The 22,363-nt window shown below is 41.0% G+C and overlaps 1 protein-coding gene across 4 annotated transcripts in view; it reads left to right on the forward strand.

Moving 5' to 3' along the window:
• The window catches only part of LOC132402615 (collagen alpha-1(XII) chain-like), a 380,160-nt gene extending 358,661 nt beyond the window's left edge, over positions 1–21,499 (forward strand). For 3 of the 4 annotated variants that reach the window (XM_059985520.1, XM_059985521.1, XM_059985523.1), the window contains 2 exons: positions 5,877–6,041; positions 19,843–21,499. In XM_059985520.1, coding sequence (XP_059841503.1) covers positions 5,877–6,041; positions 19,843–19,967 — 290 coding nt within the window. In that variant the 3' untranslated portion in view covers positions 19,968–21,499. Of the gene's footprint in view, positions 1–5,876; positions 6,042–18,075 lie in introns of all 4 variants that reach the window. The other variant, XM_059985522.1, reaches the window with a different exon arrangement.
• Positions 21,500–22,363: the final 864 nt, after the last annotated feature.

The raw sequence follows: 22,363 nt of genomic DNA on the forward strand, positions 1-22,363 counted from the left end.
AAACACATAGTCAACCTGCACAACAGTTTTGAGTGTCCTATGGACTCAGATCCCAAGATCCCTCTGATCCTCCACACTGCCAAGAGTCTTATCATTAATACTATATTCTGCCATCAATTTGAACTACTGAAATGAACCACCTTACACTTAACTGGGTTGAAATCCATCTACCACTCCTCAGCTCAGTTTTGCATCCTATCGATGCCCCACAGTAATCTCTGACAGCCCTCCACACTATCCACAACACCCCCAACCTTTGTGTCATCGGCAAATTTACTAACCCATCCCTCCACTTCCTCATCCAGGTCATTTATAAAAATCACAAAGAGTAAGGGTCCTAGAACAGATCCTTGAGGCACACCACTGGTCACTGACATTAATGCAGAATATGACCCATCTCTACTCTTTACCTTCTGTGGACAAGCCAATTCTGGAACCACAAAGCAAGGTCCACTTGGATCCCATGCCTCCTTACTTTCTCAATAAGCTTTGCATGGGGTACCTTAGCTAATGCCTTGCTGAAATCCATATTCGCTACATCTACGGCTCTACCTTCATCAAAGTGTTTAGTCACATCCTCACACAATTCAATCAGGCTCGTACGACATGACCTGCCCTTGACAAAGCCATGCTGACTATTCCCAATCATGATATGCCTCTCCAAATATTCATAAATCCTGCCTCTCAGGATCTTCTCCATCAACTTACCAACCACTGAAGTAAGACTCACTATAATTTCCGGGGCTATCTCTATTCACTTTCCTGAATAAGGATCTGCAAACCTCCAATCCTCCAGAAACTCTCCTGTCCCCATTGATGATGCAAAGATTATTGTCAGAGGCTGAGAAATCTCCTCCCTCTCCTCCCACAGTGGCCTAGGATATATTTCATCTGGTCCCAGAGACTTATCCAACTTGATGCTTTCCAAAAGCTCCAGCACATCCTCTTTCTTAACGTCTATATGCTCAATCTTTTCAATCCGCTGTAAGTCATCCCTACAATCGCCAAGGTCCTTTTCAGTAGTGAACACTGAAGAAAATAATTCATTGAGTACCTCCGCTATCTCCTCCAGTTCCATACACACTTCTCCACTGTCACACTTAATTGGTCCTATTCTCTCACATCTTATCCTCTTGCTCTTCACGTACTTGTAGAATGCCTTGGGGTTTTCCTTAATCCTGCATGCCAAGACCTTCTCATGGCCCCTTCTGGCTCTCCTTATTTCATTCTTAAGTTCTTTCCTATTAGCCTTATAATTTTCTAGAACTCTATCATTACCTAGTTTTTTGAACCTTTAGTAAGCTATTCTTCTTGACTAGATTTTTAACAGCCTTTGTACACCATAGTTCCTGTATCCTACCATCTCATTGGAATGTACCTATGCAGAATGACACATGAATCTCCCCTGAACATTTGCCACATTTTTGCCATACATTTCCCTGAGAACATCTGCTCCCAATTTATACCTCCAAGTTCCTGCCTGATAGGTTCATATCTCCCCTTACTCCAATTAAATGTTTTCCTAAATTCTCTGCTCCTGTCCGTCTCCAGTTCTATGGTAAAGGAGAAAGAATTGTGATCACTATCTCCAAAATGCTCTCCCACTGAGAGTCCTGACACCTGACCAGGTTCATTTCCCAATACCAGATCAAGTACAGCCTCTCCTCTTGTAGGCTTATTACATATTGTGTCAAAAAAGCCTTCCTGAACACACCTAACTCCACCTTATCTAAACCCCTTGCCCTAGGGAGATGCCAATCAATATTGGGGAAATTAAAATCTCCCATAACAACCCTGTTATTCTTGCACTGTTTCCGAATTTCTCTCCCAATCTGCTCCTCGATGTCCCTGTTACTATTGAGTGGTCTATAAAAAAACACCCAGTAGAGTTATTGACCCCTTCCTGTTTCTAACTTCTACCTACAGAGACTCCGTAGACAATCCCTCCATGATTTCGTCCTTTTCTGCAGCCATGACACCATCTCTGATCAACAGTGCCACACCCCAACCTCTTTTGTCCCCCACCCCGTCCAGTCTGAAACATCTAAAGCCTGGCACTCTAAGTAGCTATTTCTGCCCCTGAGCCATCCAAGTCTCTGTAATGGCCACAAATTCACAGCTCCAAGTACTGATCCACGCTCTAAGCTCATCTGCTGGTTCATGATACTCCTTGCATTAAAATAGACACATCTCAAACCATCGGTCTGAATGTAATCCTTGCCTATCCTCCCTCTCACACAGATGTTTAATTCCACTGACCCACCAATCCCCTTTCAATCTGTTCTTCATAAAACTTCACCTGCGTCACGTTCCTTGTGGGAAGATAGGATTGAGCACTGATGAGCAACAATTCATAAAACCACAAGACATAGGAGCAAATCTAGGCATTTGGCCCATTGAGTCTGCTCCACTGTTCCATCCTGGCTGATTTGTTATCCTTCTCTCATAACTTCTGGCACTCTGACTAATCAAGCCCCTTGGATTTGGACTATATTTGTTCTGTGAATGTGTTTTACTGATATCTTAAGTGTGCTTGCTATCTTATACGTGGTCTGTGCACCTCGTGCTGTGTGTGACTGTCATAGTATGTTTTACACCTTGGCCCCAGAGTAACACACTTTCTTTTGGCCGTATTCATGGGTATTCATATATGGTTGAATGACAATTAAACTTGAAATATGAAATGTGAACATATCAACCTCACCTTTAATATACCCAATAACTTGTCCTCCACAGCTGAGGAAGATTCATATTCCATGAGAGTATTCCTCCTCATTTCTGTTCTAAAGGCTGTGTTTTCTGGTCCTAGATTCCTCCACTGTAGGAAACATCTTCTCAGTCTCTATCTAGACCTTTCAATATTTGATAGGTTTCAATGAGATTACCCCTTAACGCAGCAATGAAGCACACTGTGAATTCAGAATTCTAATTCTCTTAGACCATAAGATACAGGAGCTGGATTAGGCCATTTGGTGCATCGCGTCTGCTCCACCGTTTCATCATGGCTGATCCAGTTTCCCCCTCAGGCCCAATCTCCTGTCTTCCGCCCTAATCTCCTGCCTTCCGCCCTGTGTCCCTTCATCCCTTAACCAGTCAAGAATCTATCAACGTCTGCCTTAAATACACCCAATGACTTTGCCCTCAACAGCCACCCGTGGCAACAAATTGCACAGATTCACCACTCTCTGGCTAAAGAAATTCCTCCTCATTTCCATTCTAAAAACACCCCCCTCTATACCAAGGCTGTTCCTTCTGGTTTGACTCTCCCACCATAGGAAACATCCTCTCCACAACCACTCTATCAAGGCCTTTCAACACTCAATAGGTTTGAATGAGGTCACCCCTTAATCTTCTGAATTCCAGTGAGTAGAGGCTCAGAGCCATCAAACTCTCCTCATATGACAAGCCTTTCAATCCAGGGGTAAAGCATATTATTCATTGTGATGAGAAACACAAGATCTATAATCCATATGGTTTGCTCAGTCTTCAGCAGGAAGAAGTTGAGTTATTCATTAAGTTATCCATGAGTCCAACACAAATATTACATCACCCCTTTTGAGTCTTGGAAGGCAATGGTGGCCGCTTGCTGTACTTGTTTAAGGTGGGCCACCAACTGAAGTATCAGAGTCAGGTTTAATGTCACTGGTATCTGTCGCAAAATTTGTTGCTTTGTGACAGCCATACATTGCAATACATAACAATAAAAACTATACATTAAAATAAGTATATATAAAAAAGGAAATTAAATTAAATAAGAAGTGCAACAAGAGAGGGAACAATACTGAGGCGGTGTTTGTGGGTTCATTGTTCATTCAGAAACGTTCCTGAAATGTTCAGGCTTACCACCAGAGAGCTGGCTGAAGAGGGCAGTTTTTGGTTGTGGCTGAGCAAGAGGAAGAGATATCGGGGGACTGACTAAACCCACTGAAAGCTGCAAGAGGTGACATGGAGACCTCCCTGCTGCGGCTCTGCCATCAGGAGATGTAGCAGGGCTAAGGGAGTGAACATCAATGAATGATACTCCCTGTCTGGAGACCCGGCAGGCAAAGCAGGAAACAGCATCTTCCAGTAAATCCCTCTGCCCGTTCAGCTTGGTGCTAACTGCCCTGAATGGTCAAAAAAAGTTGTTACAGAAACAGCAATGAAGACTCCTTCAGGCCACAGTGCACACTTTAATTTGCTTTCGTCTTCCAGCTATTAAGAGTTTTTGGTTTGGCAGGTATTAATTAGTAGCACCAAGCCTCCACGCCCAGGATCATTAAATGGGAGTCATTTGATCTCAAGAAAGGAAGAAAAGCAAACTATGAATCACCTTAAAACCAGTGTTAACAAAAATCACTTTTCTTTTCAGAAGCAAAGCCATAAGGGGAGTCCCTCTGGGGGGACGGGGGAAGGTTTGCTAATTTTGTGGTTTCATTTGAAACACGTGTGGAAAGTGACAGAAGACAGTTCTTGAATTACATGGAGACAGTCTAGACACTAAAAGTAACAGCTGCCAGACAGTTCTGGGGTGAGATATGAGTTTTTCAAGTTAGTGAACAAAAGAGGAAGAGAAAATACTGCAAACCACCTCTGCTTCAATGCACACGACCACAGATTTCAATTTCTGTTCTGGATTTGACATTATCCTTTTCAGCAAAAGTTTTAAAGAATGATGATTTGCTTTAACAGGTAAAAGTAAGATGTGGCTCTTGTATTCTATCCAGCGCTTTATCAGGAATATTACAGGTTACACCTGAGTCTGCGATCTGTGCATAAGTACTCAATTAATAACTTTACAGTGCTATATTAAGAAGTGAGTTATCCTGTATAGTACTGCACAAAAGTCTTCGGTGCACATGTGTTGCTAGGGTTCCTAGGTCCTTTGCACAGTACTGTATACGTCAACATGGAACAGAGAGCAAATCTGTAAATCTTGCAGGAGCAAAGGACGTCAGGAATGGTGAGGGTGTGTGGGACAGGTGGCGGAGAAGGAGTGCCGGGGTGAGGGATGGACACACCCAGCCCTGAGACGCCAGGCAAAATCATTTGATTCCAACCAATTCATTTATTGATCGTTGCCCAATATCTCCCTGCCCCCATCCCACTCTCAGTCCACAATAGAGACCCATATCAGAATCAGGTTTATCAACACTCCCATATGTCATGAAATTTGTTTGTTTTGCAGCAGCAGTATAGTGCAATGCATAAAGTTACTATAGTACTGTGCAAAAGTTTTAGGCACCCTAGCGGTCATATGTTTTTGAGTGTGTGAAACTGGATAGAGTAAGGCGTGTGTGAGGACAGGTGCACAACAATCTTTCCTCCAGTGCAGTGTCCAGCGGTCTCTCAAAATCCAGGTTCTTATAGAAGGAATGGCAACATGGGTGTTGTGTACTTGCAGAGCTGTTAAGGGGCGAGATAAAACAGTGATCAAATGAAATCGGAATTTAAAAAATCACAATTGTAGTCACAATTGGAATCAGTTTTACTATCACTGATAAATGTTGTGAAATCTGTTTTTCTGTTGCAGCAGTAGTTCAGTGCAAGACTAAAAAGAAATGTCTTTAAGTAACAAATATAAATAGCAGAAAAGATGAACAACAATTGTTCCCAGGTTCATGACAGTGCAGAAATCTATAGCAGTGGGGAAGAAACAGTGTGGGTCTTCAGGCTCTTGTACCTCTTCCTTGATGGTAGAAGGACAAACAGGGCATGTCTTGGATACTGATGGATGTTGCCTTCTAGAGGAACTACCTCCTGAAGATGTCCTCAATGGCGGGGAGGATTATTCCTCCGATTTAACCAGATGAGTCGACAACCCTCTGCAGGTTTTTTGCAAACCGGTGCAGTGGATCTCTATATTAATACATAATTTCTTTATCTTCACTTTACAGGCCCGCCAGGAGAATCAAGGACTGGCCCAGCAGGAGCTCCGGGTCCAAGGGGGCCACTTGGGCCACCTGGTCGTCAAGGGCACTATGGGATCCGAGGTCCAGCTGGCCCTCCTGGTTACTGCGATACCTCAATGTGTGCAGGCATACCTTACAACGGATATCCAAGTAGGTTATACTTTCCGGAATCAATTGTGCAATTCACTGAGTTTTAACAACATATAACTGACTTATTTTAAACATCTGCTAAAGTGATAAATACCTGCTGATGTGGTACATTTAGACCTTTTTAACTGCTTTTATAATTATACTATAAACAATTTTTAAATATATCTTTTATATTAAAATAATTTTAACATAGTAATTAACATGATTTAAATGAAGGTGCTAAAAACTAATCAGCTGCTTGTGTAGCTTGTAAACTAACCATTCAGTTGACAAATTAACGTTTACCTTTTGTCTTGTACTTTGCAATGTATTTAATGTTAGTTGGTCAGAACGCACAAATATCCATTGCAAAGTGCTATAAGATCAATAACTATATTTTTAAACATAAGAAATGACTGAACTATTTTCTAAATACTCCATTTCTGAGTTTAAACAGATGACTAAACCAATAAGTAAATGAAACTACACATTCTGTAAGTTACCTTAATACCAGGGTTGATTATATGGCCTAAAGGAGTGTGCAAACCACAGTGAGGGTTGCCAAGGTGACATGGTAGCCTCGCAGTTAGCACATCACTTTACGGCACCAGTGGCATGGGTTCGATTCCCACTGCTGCCCGTAAGGAGTTTGTATATTCTCCCTGTGACCACGAGTTTTAAAATAGATTATGGCTCCCAGATTGCTTGGGGGCGAATAGTGGAGGAATAAAAAGCAAAACGCCCAGCTGAATATACTGTTTAAGGAAATGTGTAGTTAAGTCAGTATTATTTAGTTGAAAGTATAGACTAGCTACTGGTATGTCCATATCTAGTAACATTAATAAATTTTAGTGCAATGTACTGTAGTTTGGATTATTATTGGGCCCTCTGTTGGTCGGTGCTGACCATAGATGCTGCGTCCCAGCTCTCTACGTGGAGTGGCATTGTAAATTGTCCCGTGATTATGGTAGGATTGAATCAGGAGATTGCTAGGTGGCATAGCTTGAAGAGCCTATTCCACACCTATTCTCAATAAATAAATAAATGTGATACGCAAGCAAGGGCACTATAATATGGAGGGCAAACTGTTGCCCACGCAGCTGATTAATCCAATGGAGTGGCAGAGACCGATACAGTTTGGCACCAGCTGGAGTATTCGGTCAGTGTCGAACTCGATGTAGGTCTGCCTTAGGGACTCCAGCTCCAGGTTTTCTCTTGGAGGTTTGATCTGAGAGTTTTCCTTCTCCTGGACAGCTGCCTACCACAGCTGATGAGTCCCACCTGCCTGAAGCGACGGGTTTTAAGGCATCAGTAATCCGCCTTTACCCCTTCTCCTGTCAGTAGAAAGGGTTCTGCCTGGCTTAGTAGCTAGACACACATAAAGGCCAAGAGTTGGACTTGGCCGTTAGAGTCCATTTGAGATGCATGCCATTTGGAGACATCTAATAGGTACTGGGAGCTTATCCCCACTACCAGTCCTGGCTGTAACAACTTTTAAGGAATTCCACCTTGGATACATTCACACAACTATAGTAAGTGTATTTCAAATTTACATTTATCACAATTCAGTAACCATGGTGATATAAAATGGACGGTTATGTAGCAGGGAAAGGTTAGAGTGTCAGCCAAATGTCATGGGCCAAAGGATCTAAACTGGTCTGTACTGTTCTATTTGGTGAAATTATTATGGACATATGATAATGTCTTTAAACATTATCACATGTCCATAATCAAATAACCAAACATGTTGATATTATCGGGCAAGTTGGCATTAAGGAAGAGGAGGTGTTGTTGGGTCTGGTGAAGAGCATCAAGACCCCTGATGGGACCCAGGTCGGAGAGAGAAGATAGATTTCTGAGGCCCTGACTGAGGAGTTTGCCTTCTCTTTAGTGACAGGCAAGACACGTTGGTCTGGAGAATAGACAATGTTGTTCCTCTGTTTAACAGGAGCTATATATTGTAGATTAATCAAGAAACTATAGGCCAGTGGGGCTCAGTTCAGTGCTGGAGAAAACCCTTACAGACAGGATTTACTCACATCTGCAAAAGCATTGACTTATCGAGGATAATCAACATGTTTGTTTGCAGGGGGCGTCACATCGTCAAAACCCGATATTTTTGAGCAGGCAACGAGGATAATGAACTAGGGCAGGTAGTGGATGATGCTTGTATAGACTGCAGTAAACCTTTTCACAGGGTCGCACAAGCTAGGATGATTCAGAAGATTAAGGTATTTGGAATCCACGAGGACTTGGTAGATTGGATCAGACTGAGTTGGCCATGGAAGACAGAATATAATAGTGCAGGGTTGTTACTCTGACTGAGGGACCCGAGCCATTCAGCAAGGTTTCATGCTCTGTTATTTTATATATGTAATTAAGCAGCTACTCCAATTAGCCAAAATTTCTTGGAAATAGTTAAAAAGTTGGAAAAAAGACCATTTAGCTGAGTAATAGATTACGTATCTAAATGAAATAATGAAATGAAAGACAGAACAAATTAAAACACTAGCAATAGTACTACAGTACTATAAAACTGTGTATTAGTTCCTAATAGTTATCGATGAGGAATTCATCCAGTGTACAGTGGCGATTCTTATGATTGACTGTAAATGAAGGAAGTCAGTGCAGACACCGAATGTAAATATTGATTGCCTTCATACAATGCTATCAACAAATGAGAAAGCCACGGTGAGCAGGATTGAAGAAAACCCCAAGGTATTCTACAAGTATGTGAACAGCAAAAGGATAAGATATAAAAGAATGGGACCAATCAAGTGTGACAGTGGAAAACTGTGTATGAAATCGGAGGTGATGGCAGAGGTACTTAATGAATACTTTGCTTCAGTATTCACTACAGCGGATTGAAAAGCTTGAGCATATAGACATTAAGAAAGAGGATGCGCTGGAGCTTTTGGAAAGCATCAAGTTGGATAAGTCTCCAGGCTTGGATGAGATGTACCCCAGGCTACTGTGGGAGGCGAGGGAGGAGATTGCTGAGCTTCTAGCAATGATCTTTGCATTATAAATGGGGATGGGAGAGGTTCCTGAGGATTGGAGGGCTGCGGATGTTGTTCCCTTATTCAAGAAAAGAGTAGGGATAGCCCAGGAAATTATAGACCAGTGAGTCTTACTTCAGTGGTGAGTAAGTTCAGAATCAGAATCAGACTTTAATCGCCAAGTACCTGTGCACATACAAGGAATTTACTTCCGGCAGATGTTGTCTCTCTGCTCATAACAGATGATAAATATAAATGAAAATATAGATTATACATACAAGTAGTGCAATCCAAGTAATAGTTAGCCGACAGTTAACCGGCAGTTAACTGTTCAGCAAAGTGACCGCAGTAGGGAAAAAACTTCTCCAGTGCCTATTAGTCTTAGTCTGGAGGGATCTGAAGCGCCTACCAGACAGAAACAGTTCAAACAGTCCGTGCGCAGGATGGAAGGAGTCCTTTATGATGTTCCCCGCCCTCTTCTTCAACCTGGAAGAGTACAGGTCCACAATAGAGGGCAGGGAGGCTCCAATGATGTGCTCGGCAGTCCTCACTGTGCGCTGTAGTCTGGTTCTATCCTGCTTGGTGGCGGCTCCAAACCACACAGTGATGGAGGTGCACAGGACAGATGGAGAAGATCCTGAGAGGCAGGATTTATGAATATTTGGAGAAGCATAATATGATTAGGAATAGTCAGCATGGCTTCGACTGTGCCTTACAAGCCTGATTGAATTTTTTGAGGATGTGACTAAACGCATTGATGAAGGTAGAGCCATAGATGTAGTGTATATGGATTTCAGCAAGGCACTTGGTAAGGTACCCTATACAAGGCTTATTGAGAAAGTAAGGAGGCATGGGATCCAAGGGGATCTTGCTTTGTGGATCCAGAATTGGCTTTCCTACAGAAGGCAAAGAGTGGTTGTAGACAGGTCATATTCTGCACGGAGGTTGGTGACCACTGGAATGCCTCAGGGATCTGTTCTGGGATCCTTACTTTTCGTGATTTTTTATAAATGACCTGAATGAGGAAGTGGAAGGATGGGTTAGTAAGTTTGCTGATGACACAAAAGTTGGAGGTGTTGTGGATAGTGTGGAGGGCTGTTAGAAGTTACAGCGGCACATTGATAGGATGCAAAACTGGGCTGAGAAGTGGCAGATGGAGTTCAACCCAGGTAAGTATGTGGGGGTTCATTTTGGTAGGTCAAATATGATGGTAGAATATAGTATTAATGGTAAGACTCTTGGCAGTGTAGAAGATAAGAGGGATCTTGGGGTCTAGGTGCACAGGCCACTCAAAGCTTCTGTGTAGACTGACTCTGTGGTTAAGAAGTCATATGGTGCATTGGCCTTCATCAACCATGGGATTGAGTTTTAGCCAAGAGGTAATGTTGCAGCTATATAGGACCTTGGTCAGATCCCCTTTGGAGTACTGTGCTCAGTTCTAGTCACCTCACTACAGGAAAGATGTGGAAACTATCGAAAGGGTGCAGGGGAGATTTACAAGGATGTTGCCTGGATTGGCGAGCATGCCTTATGAGAATAGGTTGAGCGAACTTGGCCTTTTCTCAATGGAGCGGTGAAGGGTGAGAGGTGACCTGATAGAGGTGTATAAGAAAATGAGAGGCATTGATTGTGTGGATATTCAGAGGCTTTTTTCCAGGGCTGAAATGGCTAGCACAAGAGGACACAGGTTTAAGGTGTTTGGAAGTAGGTACAGAGGAGATGTCAGGAGTAAGTTTTTTACTCAGAGAGTGGTGAGTGCTTGGAATGGGCTGCCGGTGGTGGTGGTGGAGTCAGATACGATAGGGTCTTTTAAGAAGCTACTAGATAGGTACATGGAGCTTAGAAAAATAGAGGGCTATGGGTAAACCTAGGTAATTTCTACAGTAAGGATATGTTCGGCACAGCGTTGTGGGCTGAAGGGCCTGCATTGTGCTGTAGGTTTTCCATGTTTGTAATTGCATCCTCCAAATCTTCATTTTCATTTTGAGATTCAAAATGATTATCGATACCTTCAAATACTTCATAGTGCCTAACTTGTTGAAGTAGTGAAATAGTTTAATTTTCACTTTTGGTTCCTTTGTGCATCTCCAAGCCTGAGTGGTTGAAACTGCAGTAAGCAAAATGGTCCTGAATTGTCCTTATGCTTTTTTCTTGCCAACTGTCAGTGACAAAAATCACTGATCTCTGAACACAAGTGCACACGAATGGCACTATTTAAAAACTGTTAGCTCTAAGCATGGTGAAGTGTTGAACAGCCACACAAGTGCACGTGTCTGAAGCCAGTTAGAAGTTATTTGGTAGCAGTCCACTCTCCTAATTAAGAGGCATAATGTCCCAAATAAACGAAGGGAATCCCAGCTATTTTCTTGATTGATTTTTGTTTTTTTAAGAGTTATCCCAAATAAGCTGTTGCCATGACTAACTGATGGCTCAATTAACCGGAATCGATTGTGTATCTCCCTAATGACACAAAGGGCTGTACTACAAGAGTGTCATAGCAAAGAATTCTACACTAGAAATTCAATCCCATTTTTATGGGCTTTCACTTTTGAGTATGTGACTGAAAAATTAGCAGTATAAAAAGTGATGTCATTCATTTCAGGATCATGTCAGGTCTGCCTGACTACCAAGGCAGTAAGAACTAAAGAGCTTGTTGTTTCATTGTAAACTAACTATCCAGAGGACTAAAATGTTTGCAAAGGAGAATGGTTGGTTTTTCTCCTTGGTTTCTTGCAACGGCATCACAGATTTTTAATTCCACTGACCCACCCATCCCTTCTTGACCTGTTCTGCATAAGAGTTCACCTACAGAGCGTTCTTTGTGAGAAGAAAGGTGTCAGTCAGCTTCTGATAAGCAACAGTTCATAAGACCATAGACATAGAAGCAGCATTAGGCTATTTGGCCCATTGAGTCTGCCCCCCCATTCCATAATAGCTGATTTATTCTCTAAACCCTATTGTCCTGTCTTCTCAAAATGACTTTCTGACCTTACTTAGCAACCTCCCTCTAAATATTCTTAATGACATGACCTCCACAGCCATCTACGACAGTGAATTCCACAGATTGAACACCCACTGCTAAAGAAATTCCTTCCCTTCTCTGTTCTAAAGGGAAAAAGCCTTGTATCCTGAGGTTGTGCCCTCTGGTGCTAGACTCCCCCACTATAAGAGACACCCTCTCCAGTTCTAGTTTCTCATTAAGGTCTTAGTAATTCCTTTGATTCTTCAGGCTGTACCTACTCCTTCCCTAATTGACTTACTCCAACCCTTACTATCTCGTCCCTAGGCTCTGATTCTTAACATACTGAATCCTGATCCATTGACCACCCAGATACAACAATGCTTTCAATCCTCCAATCCACTGACTGCCCTCCGCACCCCTCGGTAGCCAAATAAAACCCATGCCTCTCTTCGGCAATGTCCTGGCTACTGATCTGATTGCCAAACTGTTGCACAGTGATTCACTTTACCTCCGCCCTGTTTAGCCACCTGAAAGGTCTCCTGGTAACAATCTTTGTGACCTTAGTGACTTCCCTATTGGAGAAGTTGTGACTTACTCTAACATAGAACCAGCAGACTATGTTTAAGAGTGTATGTGTTTAAACGCTGAACTGCAGGGATAACGCTAAGCAGGACATCTACTTCAACTTTGAAAAACCTTTTGACTTTTACCCAAGAGAAAGGCAAACTGGCCCTCATGCGTGACTTCAAAGCCCAGGTCAAGAAAAGATGCAATCTCTGGAAAGAGATGACTGGCAAGATGGGAGTGGGGAGAGTGAACTCCAGCAGTTCCCTTCCTGCTGATAAAATGCTTGGAGCATGTTCTTGTTACAGATATCATCTTCCGTGACCCAAGGAACAGATAGTTGATGAAAATAATATGTAAAATCTAGCAACTTCCTAATAACCCGCAACACATTGCAGACTCGTCTACACGCCATATCAAAAGCATCTACTGCCCAAACACACAAGACGCCAACTCTGTTGAAAAACAAGAACAGAAAATGAGTCAGTAAGAGTGAAAGGAGCACTTCAGGCTACTAAACAATGTCTTTGACATGCGTGTCCTTGCATCTGTTCGATAGCAAATACTAGCCACGTTACCAAAACAGACTGGCAAAACATGATTAAAGTGCCAACAGAAACAGAGGGTCTTTGGGGATAGATGGTATTCCTTGAAGCTCTAAAACATGAGAGATGGGAAATAGCATTATTTTACAACCTATTCTCCCACGTTTGAGAAAAGAGGAGGATATATCAGAGGACCTCATAAATGTCAGAATCATTACTGCCTTCAAGAAAAGGGACCAATCCAAATGAAGTATCTACAGAGTAGTCTCTTTGCTCTCTGCCACTGGTTCCTCCTCAGCCATCTCTTCATGCTGACCAGAGAGATGCCCCCCAAAGCACTCTGGTCACTGTAGGGAAGATGGTGAAGAGGTCACTTTGGAGAAGGCGCAGCAGAGGTTCACCGGGAGTTTGGTCGGATTGGAGTCTACTAACCATAGTGAGAGGTTGCATAACGTTGTATTGTTTGAAGTGAAATGGAAGATTGGTTGTTCAAGCCGACTGCTTACTTTTAGGGTTGTTCACAGAGCCTGAAGATTAGTTTGCAAGCATTCATCACCGCTTGAGGTGTCATTATCAGTGGAGTGTGGTTTCTGCGGAGAGCTTGTGTTTATATTGGATGAGTCAGGCCAACATAAACATAAGCTCTTTGCAGAAACAAAACTCAATTGCGCACTGATGATGTCACTAGCAATCTAACTTCCAAGCTCAGTGAACAACCGTACAAACTTGGACAGCTTTAGCTGAAGTGCCAGAGGCTAGGGGACAATGTGAGAGAAGTATATAAAATTGCAAGAGCAGTTGAAATGTCAAGAATGAGGGCCCATCGGTTTAAGAATGCACTGAACCAGACATGAAGGTGCATGCACAGGCAGGAAATGGAAAGATACAGGCAATGTGCAGGCAGATCTGATTCTGAAGTTTTCAGAATGGAGCCTGGGGAGTTGTAATATGCCTAATCAAATGATGTGGTGATGCTCTTCAAGATCATAGCAGGGTCATTATAAAAATATGAGAGGTCCAAGGCATAAAGTGGGAGCTGGCCAGTCTTGATGAAAGGACGTTAACCAACATTAACAGTGTTGTCTGACCTGCTGAGTACATGCAATATTCTCTTTGGTTTCAAATTTCTAACAACTGTGTTTTGCACCTCAAAGATTAAATATTTATTTTCTTTTATCTTCCATTCTCATTCATTTACTATTTTTATTGCTTTCTCTACTTGCTCTCAGCTGGCACCACCACCTGCTCTTCTCCCATTACTTTTGTCCTCTGCAGTGTTTTTATTTTTCTGTAACTTAAGGCAACTTGATTTCTAATTTCTTCAATTTTGTTGATCTTAAGTCCCCCATCAAACCAAAGCATCCTCCTCTTCTACATGTGTCTCATTTTACTTCTGACAACACCCACAAAATGCTGGAGGAACTCAGAAGGTCAGTCGACACCTATGGCAATGAATAAAGATGATGTTTTTGACTGAGATCCTTTATCAGGACGGGTTATTCATCTCCATAGATCTGCTGAGTTCCTCCATCATTTTGTGTGTGTTGTTCTGGATTTCCAGCAACTGCAAAATCTCTTGTGTTCTTATTTCCAATATTTTGTTTTTATGTTTGATTTTTCACATCTGTTGTTGTATTTGTTTTTGATCGCTCCCAAATTAGTAAAGATTTAATTGTGATGTTAAAATTCTTTTAACCATAGCCTCAATTAAATATTTTCAGAAATGCAGATTTCACGTTCCTTATCCAGAAATAATTCTAACCTTATTAAATTTAATGAAATATAAACACTGGTTTAAATAGAGCCTCACTTTAATTTGCTAAAAATAATAAATTAAATTATTGTTTAAATGAATTTGAGGGAGGACCAACAAGGGGAGATCACACCACAGCAATGCAACAAAAAGTTCATCTGTACTGCTTCTTTGAGCTAAGAAAATGCTCGTTACACCAAATCTAATTTAACTTTATGATTAGTACAGGAAAAAACTGAAAATGGACGTGGCTTTCTAAAGTAAATGCTTGGCATTCCCCCCCCCCCCCCCCCACAACCCACTTTGGTATACAAATGCATTATTAAGTAACCTAAATTGTACTTTTGGTGAAATCAATATATTTCACTCTTGGCTCCCTTTGCCTCAGTACCTCCTATCCAATGAATATAACGTGTGCAAGGTGTATCTGTACCAGTCTTTTACAGTAATCCCCACTGCCCATATTGGATTCCTCATCAAGGGATTCTCATGGTTCTATTTGCCTATCAATGTCATATAGAAACATAGAAAACCTACAGCACAATACAGGCCCTTCAGCCCACAATGCTGTGCTGAACATGTACTTACTTTAGAAAATACCTAGAGTTACCCATAGCCCTCTATTTTTCTAAGCTCCATGTACCTATCCAGGAAACTCTTAAAAGACTCTATCATATCCGCCTCCACCACCATTGCCGGCAGCCCATTCCACACACTCACCACTTTCTGCATAAAAAAATGTACCCCTCTGTACCTGCTTCCAAGCACTTTAAAACTTTTTCCCGGATCAATAACCTTTGCTTTCTGAAGTTCCCTAATCATGTCATCTTTAACTTGCACCAGAACACGGTGGCCCTGATTTTTTGCTAAATCGTTTTAGAGTTAGAAGTCAGATATTCTGTCAAAATTAGCCCATCCCGCATACAGTTCTGAAACTACGCTCCCTGATGAAGTGAAGCATCAGTTATAAAGTTGACCAGCACAGAAACAGACCTTTCAACTCAGTAGATCCCCGCTGATCGTTGTGTACATCTTCACTAATCCCATTTGCTTGCGCAAGTTCCATATCGTTCTGTGCCTCTCTTATTTACCCGAGTGTCTGTATAGATGCCTCTGAAATGACGTTCTGCATTGACTTCCAACAGCAAGTTTCAGATTTAGAATCATAGAAAAGTGCAGCACAGAAACAGGCCCTTTGGCCCATCTAACCTGTGCCTACTCTATTGACCTGTACCCAGACCAGAGACCTCCTTAAACCTTCCATCCATATGACTATCCAAACTTTTCTGAAACATTGAAATTGAGCTTGCATGCACCACTTGTGCTGGCAGCTCGTTCCAGCCACATCCACTTACCAGCAGCCCCACTATGATTCAATGAGATCACCTGTCAGTTTCCCAAGCTCTAATGATAATGCGGTTCAGCTTTCTTGTTCCTTTAAGTCAATGACAAAGTACAAATAGGTGACAACTTAATGTCTTCCCATCACCGACTCAGTGCGGTACTTTATCATTGCTACCTTTTTCCTGCTAACCATGTGCTCCCCACCCCCCCGCAAGTTCCATGGGTACAAAGTTTCCATCACTGCAAAATATTTGTATACAGTGCATCTCCTCCCCTGTTAACTCTATGCATACAGGACTTCCTTACACTACTATCCAAAAAGGTCTTTCTGTTTCTCATCATCCTATCTTCAAACTAAGCTACGATTAATTTCTTATTAAGGCTTTAGAAGTAAACATGCAAGAGGTAGCAGGCAACACACACAAAATGCTGGTGGAACGTAGCAGGCCAGGCAGCATCTATAGGAAGAAGTACAGTCGACGTTTCAGGCTGAGACCCTTCGTCTAGTCCTGACAAAGGGTCTTGGCCTGAAACATCGACTGTACTTCTTCCTTTAGATGCTGCCTGGCCTGCTGTGTTCCATCAGCATTTTGTGTGTGTTGTTGTTTGAATTTCCAGCATCTGCAGATTTCCTCGTGTTTGCGAAGAGGTAGCAGGACTGGGTGTTAAGCTTTTTTTGAGTCAGTCCTCATGCCATATGAGTGTGGCAGATTCTTCAAGCAGCCTTTCCCAAATAATTTGGTTTCCCTTAGGGTCCAAAGAGCTCTTGATGTTGGTTCTATAAGGGGAGTATTCCCTAAAGTAGAAAATTCTAGAACTGATAACCCTCTGAGAGAAGCCAGTTTTCCTCTGCTCAATTCTAAAAGCCTGTCCCACAGACTTAAACATGTTACGAATTTTCCCTTCCCTGTCCACTTAGTTCAGGACTTTCATTTCCCTGATGACTGACCTCCCTCAAGCAGACAAACAGTGATACTCCAGGTCAAAGAGGGCACCACTGTAGTATGAAGCTCTTACAGCTCGGGGTGTCCTCTGTAAGGGGTTTGTATATTCCCCTCATGGAATGCCTGGGTTTTCTCCTGTGCTCCAGTTTTGGCCCACAGTCTAAAAAACATAACAGCTGGTAGGTTAATCGGTCATTGAAATTGTCCTATAGTTATGTTAGGGTTAAATTGGTGATTGCTGGATGACATGGCCCGAAGGGCTAGAATGACCTATTCTGCACTGTATCTCTAAATAGATGGGTAGATAAACAGATTGATAGATACGGCTGAATGTGATCTATTCATCAAAGAAAGCCATGTCCATTGTGAAAAAATAATTAGTACTATATTATGGAAATTTACAGATAAATTCCTAAACAGACATTAAAACATATTTGCCTTACAGCTATAATCACTCCTAAGAATAATAAATCTAACACAAAAGTAGTAAAGTTTGTGTTTTTAAAAGTATAACTAAAATATAACCAGATATTGTAAACAAATTAATTTATAACTTCACCAAAAACAGATCTAACTAAGTTAGCAGCTTTCTCATCTAATATCAATAACAAAAATAAGATTGCAATTTAGGAAATAAATGCAATCGAAACATCCATAAAAGGGATTTTAATTTTCTCAGTGCAATACTTCTGCTGGGTTTGTGATACAATCCAATCAGTGCAGATAAAAGACTGACTGGAATTATCACCCACAGAGAAAATTAATCCTCCTCCCAAATGTGATAAAGGTCTAAATGTTGTGAAGTGATGTGTTTCATTTTTTTCTGAATAATAAATTAGAAACAACTTGTTTATTCACCACTGCAAAACAAAAAGAGAAAACAATATATGGATATATATCTAGTTCTTTTTCCCAAAACTAACTTCATTCTTAACCTGTTTCAGGTTCCGGATAAATTTTACTAGATACTCATGATGCTTACAAAAAACCGAAAAGTCCTGTTTCTGAAATATTTGTTCCCGATCTTAATAAGAAATGAGCCTTTTTGGAAAATTCACCAGGAGTTGATTTAACGAACTCTGTTGATCACCAGTTCTTCATAAGGAGAGAGAAAAACACACCTACTAAACTAAGCGAGTTCGCAGTCCTATGCATGAAACAGACGCCAGAGATGCCTGCCCATTTAAGACTGTTTCATCGCGAAGCAAACAAAAAAAAAAGAAATTTCACACACGAACAAGGCTTAAACTTTACAACCAGCCCTATGAGGGTTGTATTATTTTCCAAGCAACAAACAAAAAAAAACAGTTTCTTAGCTCGGAATGTTCAAATTATTTTGTCGTATTGTTTCTGTAAATAACTAATTATGGCATTTAAATGGTTCAAACTGAATCACGTCCAACACGAGCTGTGTCGTGTATTAAATGTCTAGGCCTACTACATGCTATCAGCTTTAGAAAGTAACCATCTTTTGTATTAAAGGACATCGCCCAAAACAAATTATGCAAAAATGGAAAGAATCATAGAAGTGTAGAGGGGTGTGAAATTTGTCTTTGGTAGTCCATGATGAGCAGTCACATATCAGCGGTGCAAGAGAACTTTGGATGGAACATAAAACAGTCTGCCGATCAGTTAATGTCAGTATTTGTTCCCGGCCTAGACAAATTTCGTATCAAAATCTTTCTGTGAGTGGGTGGTGGACCTAGGGGCACAAGGGGGTGGGGTGCAGTGGGAGTGAGGTAAAAATAACTTATTTCAGATTTCATGAATGTCACAATATATATATATGTATTTAAAATTTTATGGTTTAGCTAGATAAAGTTTGCATGCTTGTAGGTGCTGCTCACAAGATCAACAGGGAAAAGAAATCAAGTGGCTTGGCTGTTGTGGTTTTTCCAACTGCACAGTTGGTAATAATCTAGCAACGTACCAAAAATTCTCAGTCTGAATTTTCAATTCCTGCTTTCTGGTAGGGAGCCATCCGCAGACAAACCGTAGGTCAAGGAGTCACTCCTTCCTCTCAACTGTGTTCCAGTTCAGCTAAGTTCTCACCGGATAGCAGGACTTGTGAATTTATACCCCCAGATTTTAGCAAAGGATCCAACACTGTTCCTACTTTCTGTCCACTCTTTTATCACAGCTGCCTTGCGTTTCTTTCTGCACCCCACCCCCTTTTTCCTATCAGAGTCATTATTTAAAACTGCTATTATCTTCATGTTGCCTTTATTGGGTTTTCTTTAACAGCCTTGGACAATTCAAATCAGACTATTTGTTATTAGCATTGACTATGCTGAAACGTACGTAAAGTGGTTAACTTTCAAGATCTTAGATTATTAATACTGCATCGCATGATTTAAGCTGCCCTAGCTTAAAAATGTAGCATTGGTTACGCTTCTTGTTCATTTCCTATTTCTACAAATTCATTTATTTTGCAAGAAAGAAGTGTTTTAGCAAATCTTATTGATAATTTTTAAAAAAGCAATTCTCTTATTCCCCAATGCTTTGTGAGAAAATAGTATAATTGTGCAAAAGACTCATTTTCAAGGGATGTAAATCAAAATATGCAAAAAAATGTAAACATATATATATATATATAAAAATGAATGTGTTGTAAGATTTTGTGTCCAACATGTTGTGTACACGTGTAAGCATGAGGACTGGTAGGCTGCCAATTATAGTGTTTGATATATGAGACCAATATTTCCAACCAGGACAATACAGACAACCTTATCGTCCAGAAACCCATGTTGTTCCCATAGCAAGGGAAGAGGATGAAGAGATCGACCAAATTGAAAGTGAAATTCAGTCGCCTGGATTTAGTCGAATGCAATCATGAGGACCGTCCATCTTTGTTCAAAAAGAAAGGAGAGGCATGAAGAGGCATTAAATCTGGTTGAATTTACAATCTGTGCCGTATTACCGCGACCACATCTGCAGAAGCTTCTGTGTTTTTGATCGTTTAATTTTGAATGATTAACTAGAGAGCATTCATGGCTTGATTATATGAATGTTCAGCAATGGGTTTAAATCTGACAAAATTATTTCACAAAAAAGCAAAGATTTCTGCCTCATTGAAAGGAGTAGATACATCGTAGATCATAAGATATAGGAGTAAAATTAGGCCATTCAGCTGATCAAGTCTTTTCTGCCATTCCATCATGGCTGATTTATTATCCCTCTTGACTCAATTTCTCTCACTGTAACCTCTGACACCTTGACTAACGAATAACTTATCAACCTCCGCTTTAAATATACCCAATGATGTGGCCTCCAGAACTACTGACCAATGCATTGTTATCAGCATCATGTGACATATATCACCCGAAATGTCAAATCTGGGACTGTTTTACGTGACATCATGTAACATTATGGCGTTGGAGTAGCTGGAACCCGCACAATGATTCCCACTACATAATATGCATGAAAGCTTACTCTAGAAATTATATTGTTAAAAACAATGGTAAGCTTTCTTATTATGTTGTAACCATGGCAACGATATTAGCCCTCCCTATCTTCCTTGTCATCGTTTGTAAAGCGGCATTCCTGTACACAAGACTAGCAAACAAACACACTTTTTGCACTCACTTACCTGTTACTTTCATCTAACTGTGTATATGCTTTTGCCTTCTAACACATCCTTGCTGATATTCTCAGCCTGCATACATTGGTTTTAACTGCATCCCAGTTCATTCTAAATCACCCAAAAAAAGTTTTCTCAAAGTGTTAAAACAAAATCCAAAGCATTTTTCCTCATTAATCCACACCACAGTCTCTTTCCCATTTTCAACTGCCCCCATTATGCCCACATTCACAATGGTTACTATGAGCCTTTACCCCAATGTTAGCACTTCTCGTGCTGTTTGAACAATAGCGACAATTAACTAAAGACAAGCTTGTCAATACATTCCAGTAATTATTTAGTGCACCTGTATTTTAAGTTATAAGCTTATAGGAGTATTTTACTTTATCTTACAAGTGTATCGGCTGGTTACATCAAAAGTTAAGAGCAACACACTCTTAAAGAGGGTACTGCTTAGATTCATTGTACCTACCAGACACAGTACTTAACACTGCTTACAACTATTTGTTACATTAAGACTTTAATACTTTTAAGTGTAAATGTGCTGGTTCTCAGCAGAATTGTTACAAAAGATGATGGAAAAGCATGTCTGATGTATATTTAGTATGGAACTTCTACCGGAATATAGTGTTTTCGGAAACTAGAATGCAGTTGGAATCTTTGCAAGCCTATGGATATAGATTTGCTGCTTCGTATTTGTAACTGCAGATTGTGAATTTCACAGCCTAAATTTCCTATTTATTTCTGAAACAAAAGAGGCATTTTTCAATAAAACTACTGAAATTAAACTAATTGGTCTGTAGTTTTCTTTTAACACTTTTTCTTGAAGAGGTAATTATGAGGATGAGAGGCTAAACCCATGTCTGGACAGTCCGATCATCCTTGAAGATCAAAGCTCAAGAGGAGATTAAGTGTCTTAATCAAAATTATTACATTATAAGGGGTTTTAATAGGAATAGGGAGAAACTACATTTACTGATTCAAGCAGCACTAATCAGAAATAAGACAAAGAAGCAGAATTAGGCAGTTCAGCCACAGAATCTGCTCCACCATTCCATCATGGTTGATTTATTTTCACTATCGACACCGTTCTCCTGCCATCACCCCATAACTTTTGATTACCTTACTAACCTGCCAACCTCCCTTCGAAATATAACCTAATGACTTGGCCTCCCACACTATCCTTGGTTGGTGCGACTGTAACGAAACCCAATTCCCCTCGGGATCAATGAAGTATGGCTGTCTGTCTGTCTGCGGCATTGAGTTCTAGAGATGCACCAGCCTTTGGCTAAAGGAATTCCTCATCTCTGAGGCTGTACCCTCTGGTTCTAGACTCCCAGAAACATTCTCTCCACATCCACTCTATCTAGGCCTTTCATAATGCAATAGGTTTCAATAACTTTCTCCCTCATTCTTCTAAACTCTAGAGAGTATAGGCCTAGTGCGCCTTGTGTGTAAACCTTTTCCTTCCCTAAATCATTCCTGTCAACCTCCTCTGGACCCTCTCCAATGCCAGCACATCCTTTCTTAGACACTGGGCCCAAACTTGCTCACAGTGCTCCAAGTCTGATCTCACCAGTGCCTTATGAGGCCTCAGCATTACATCCTTGCTTTTATAATCCAGTCCTCTCAAAATACCAATACTGCATTTG

The sequence above is a fragment of the Hypanus sabinus genome, chromosome 12 (assembly GCF_030144855.1).
Source record: "Hypanus sabinus isolate sHypSab1 chromosome 12, sHypSab1.hap1, whole genome shotgun sequence".
NCBI classification, from domain to species: Eukaryota; Metazoa; Chordata; class Chondrichthyes; order Myliobatiformes; family Dasyatidae; genus Hypanus; species Hypanus sabinus.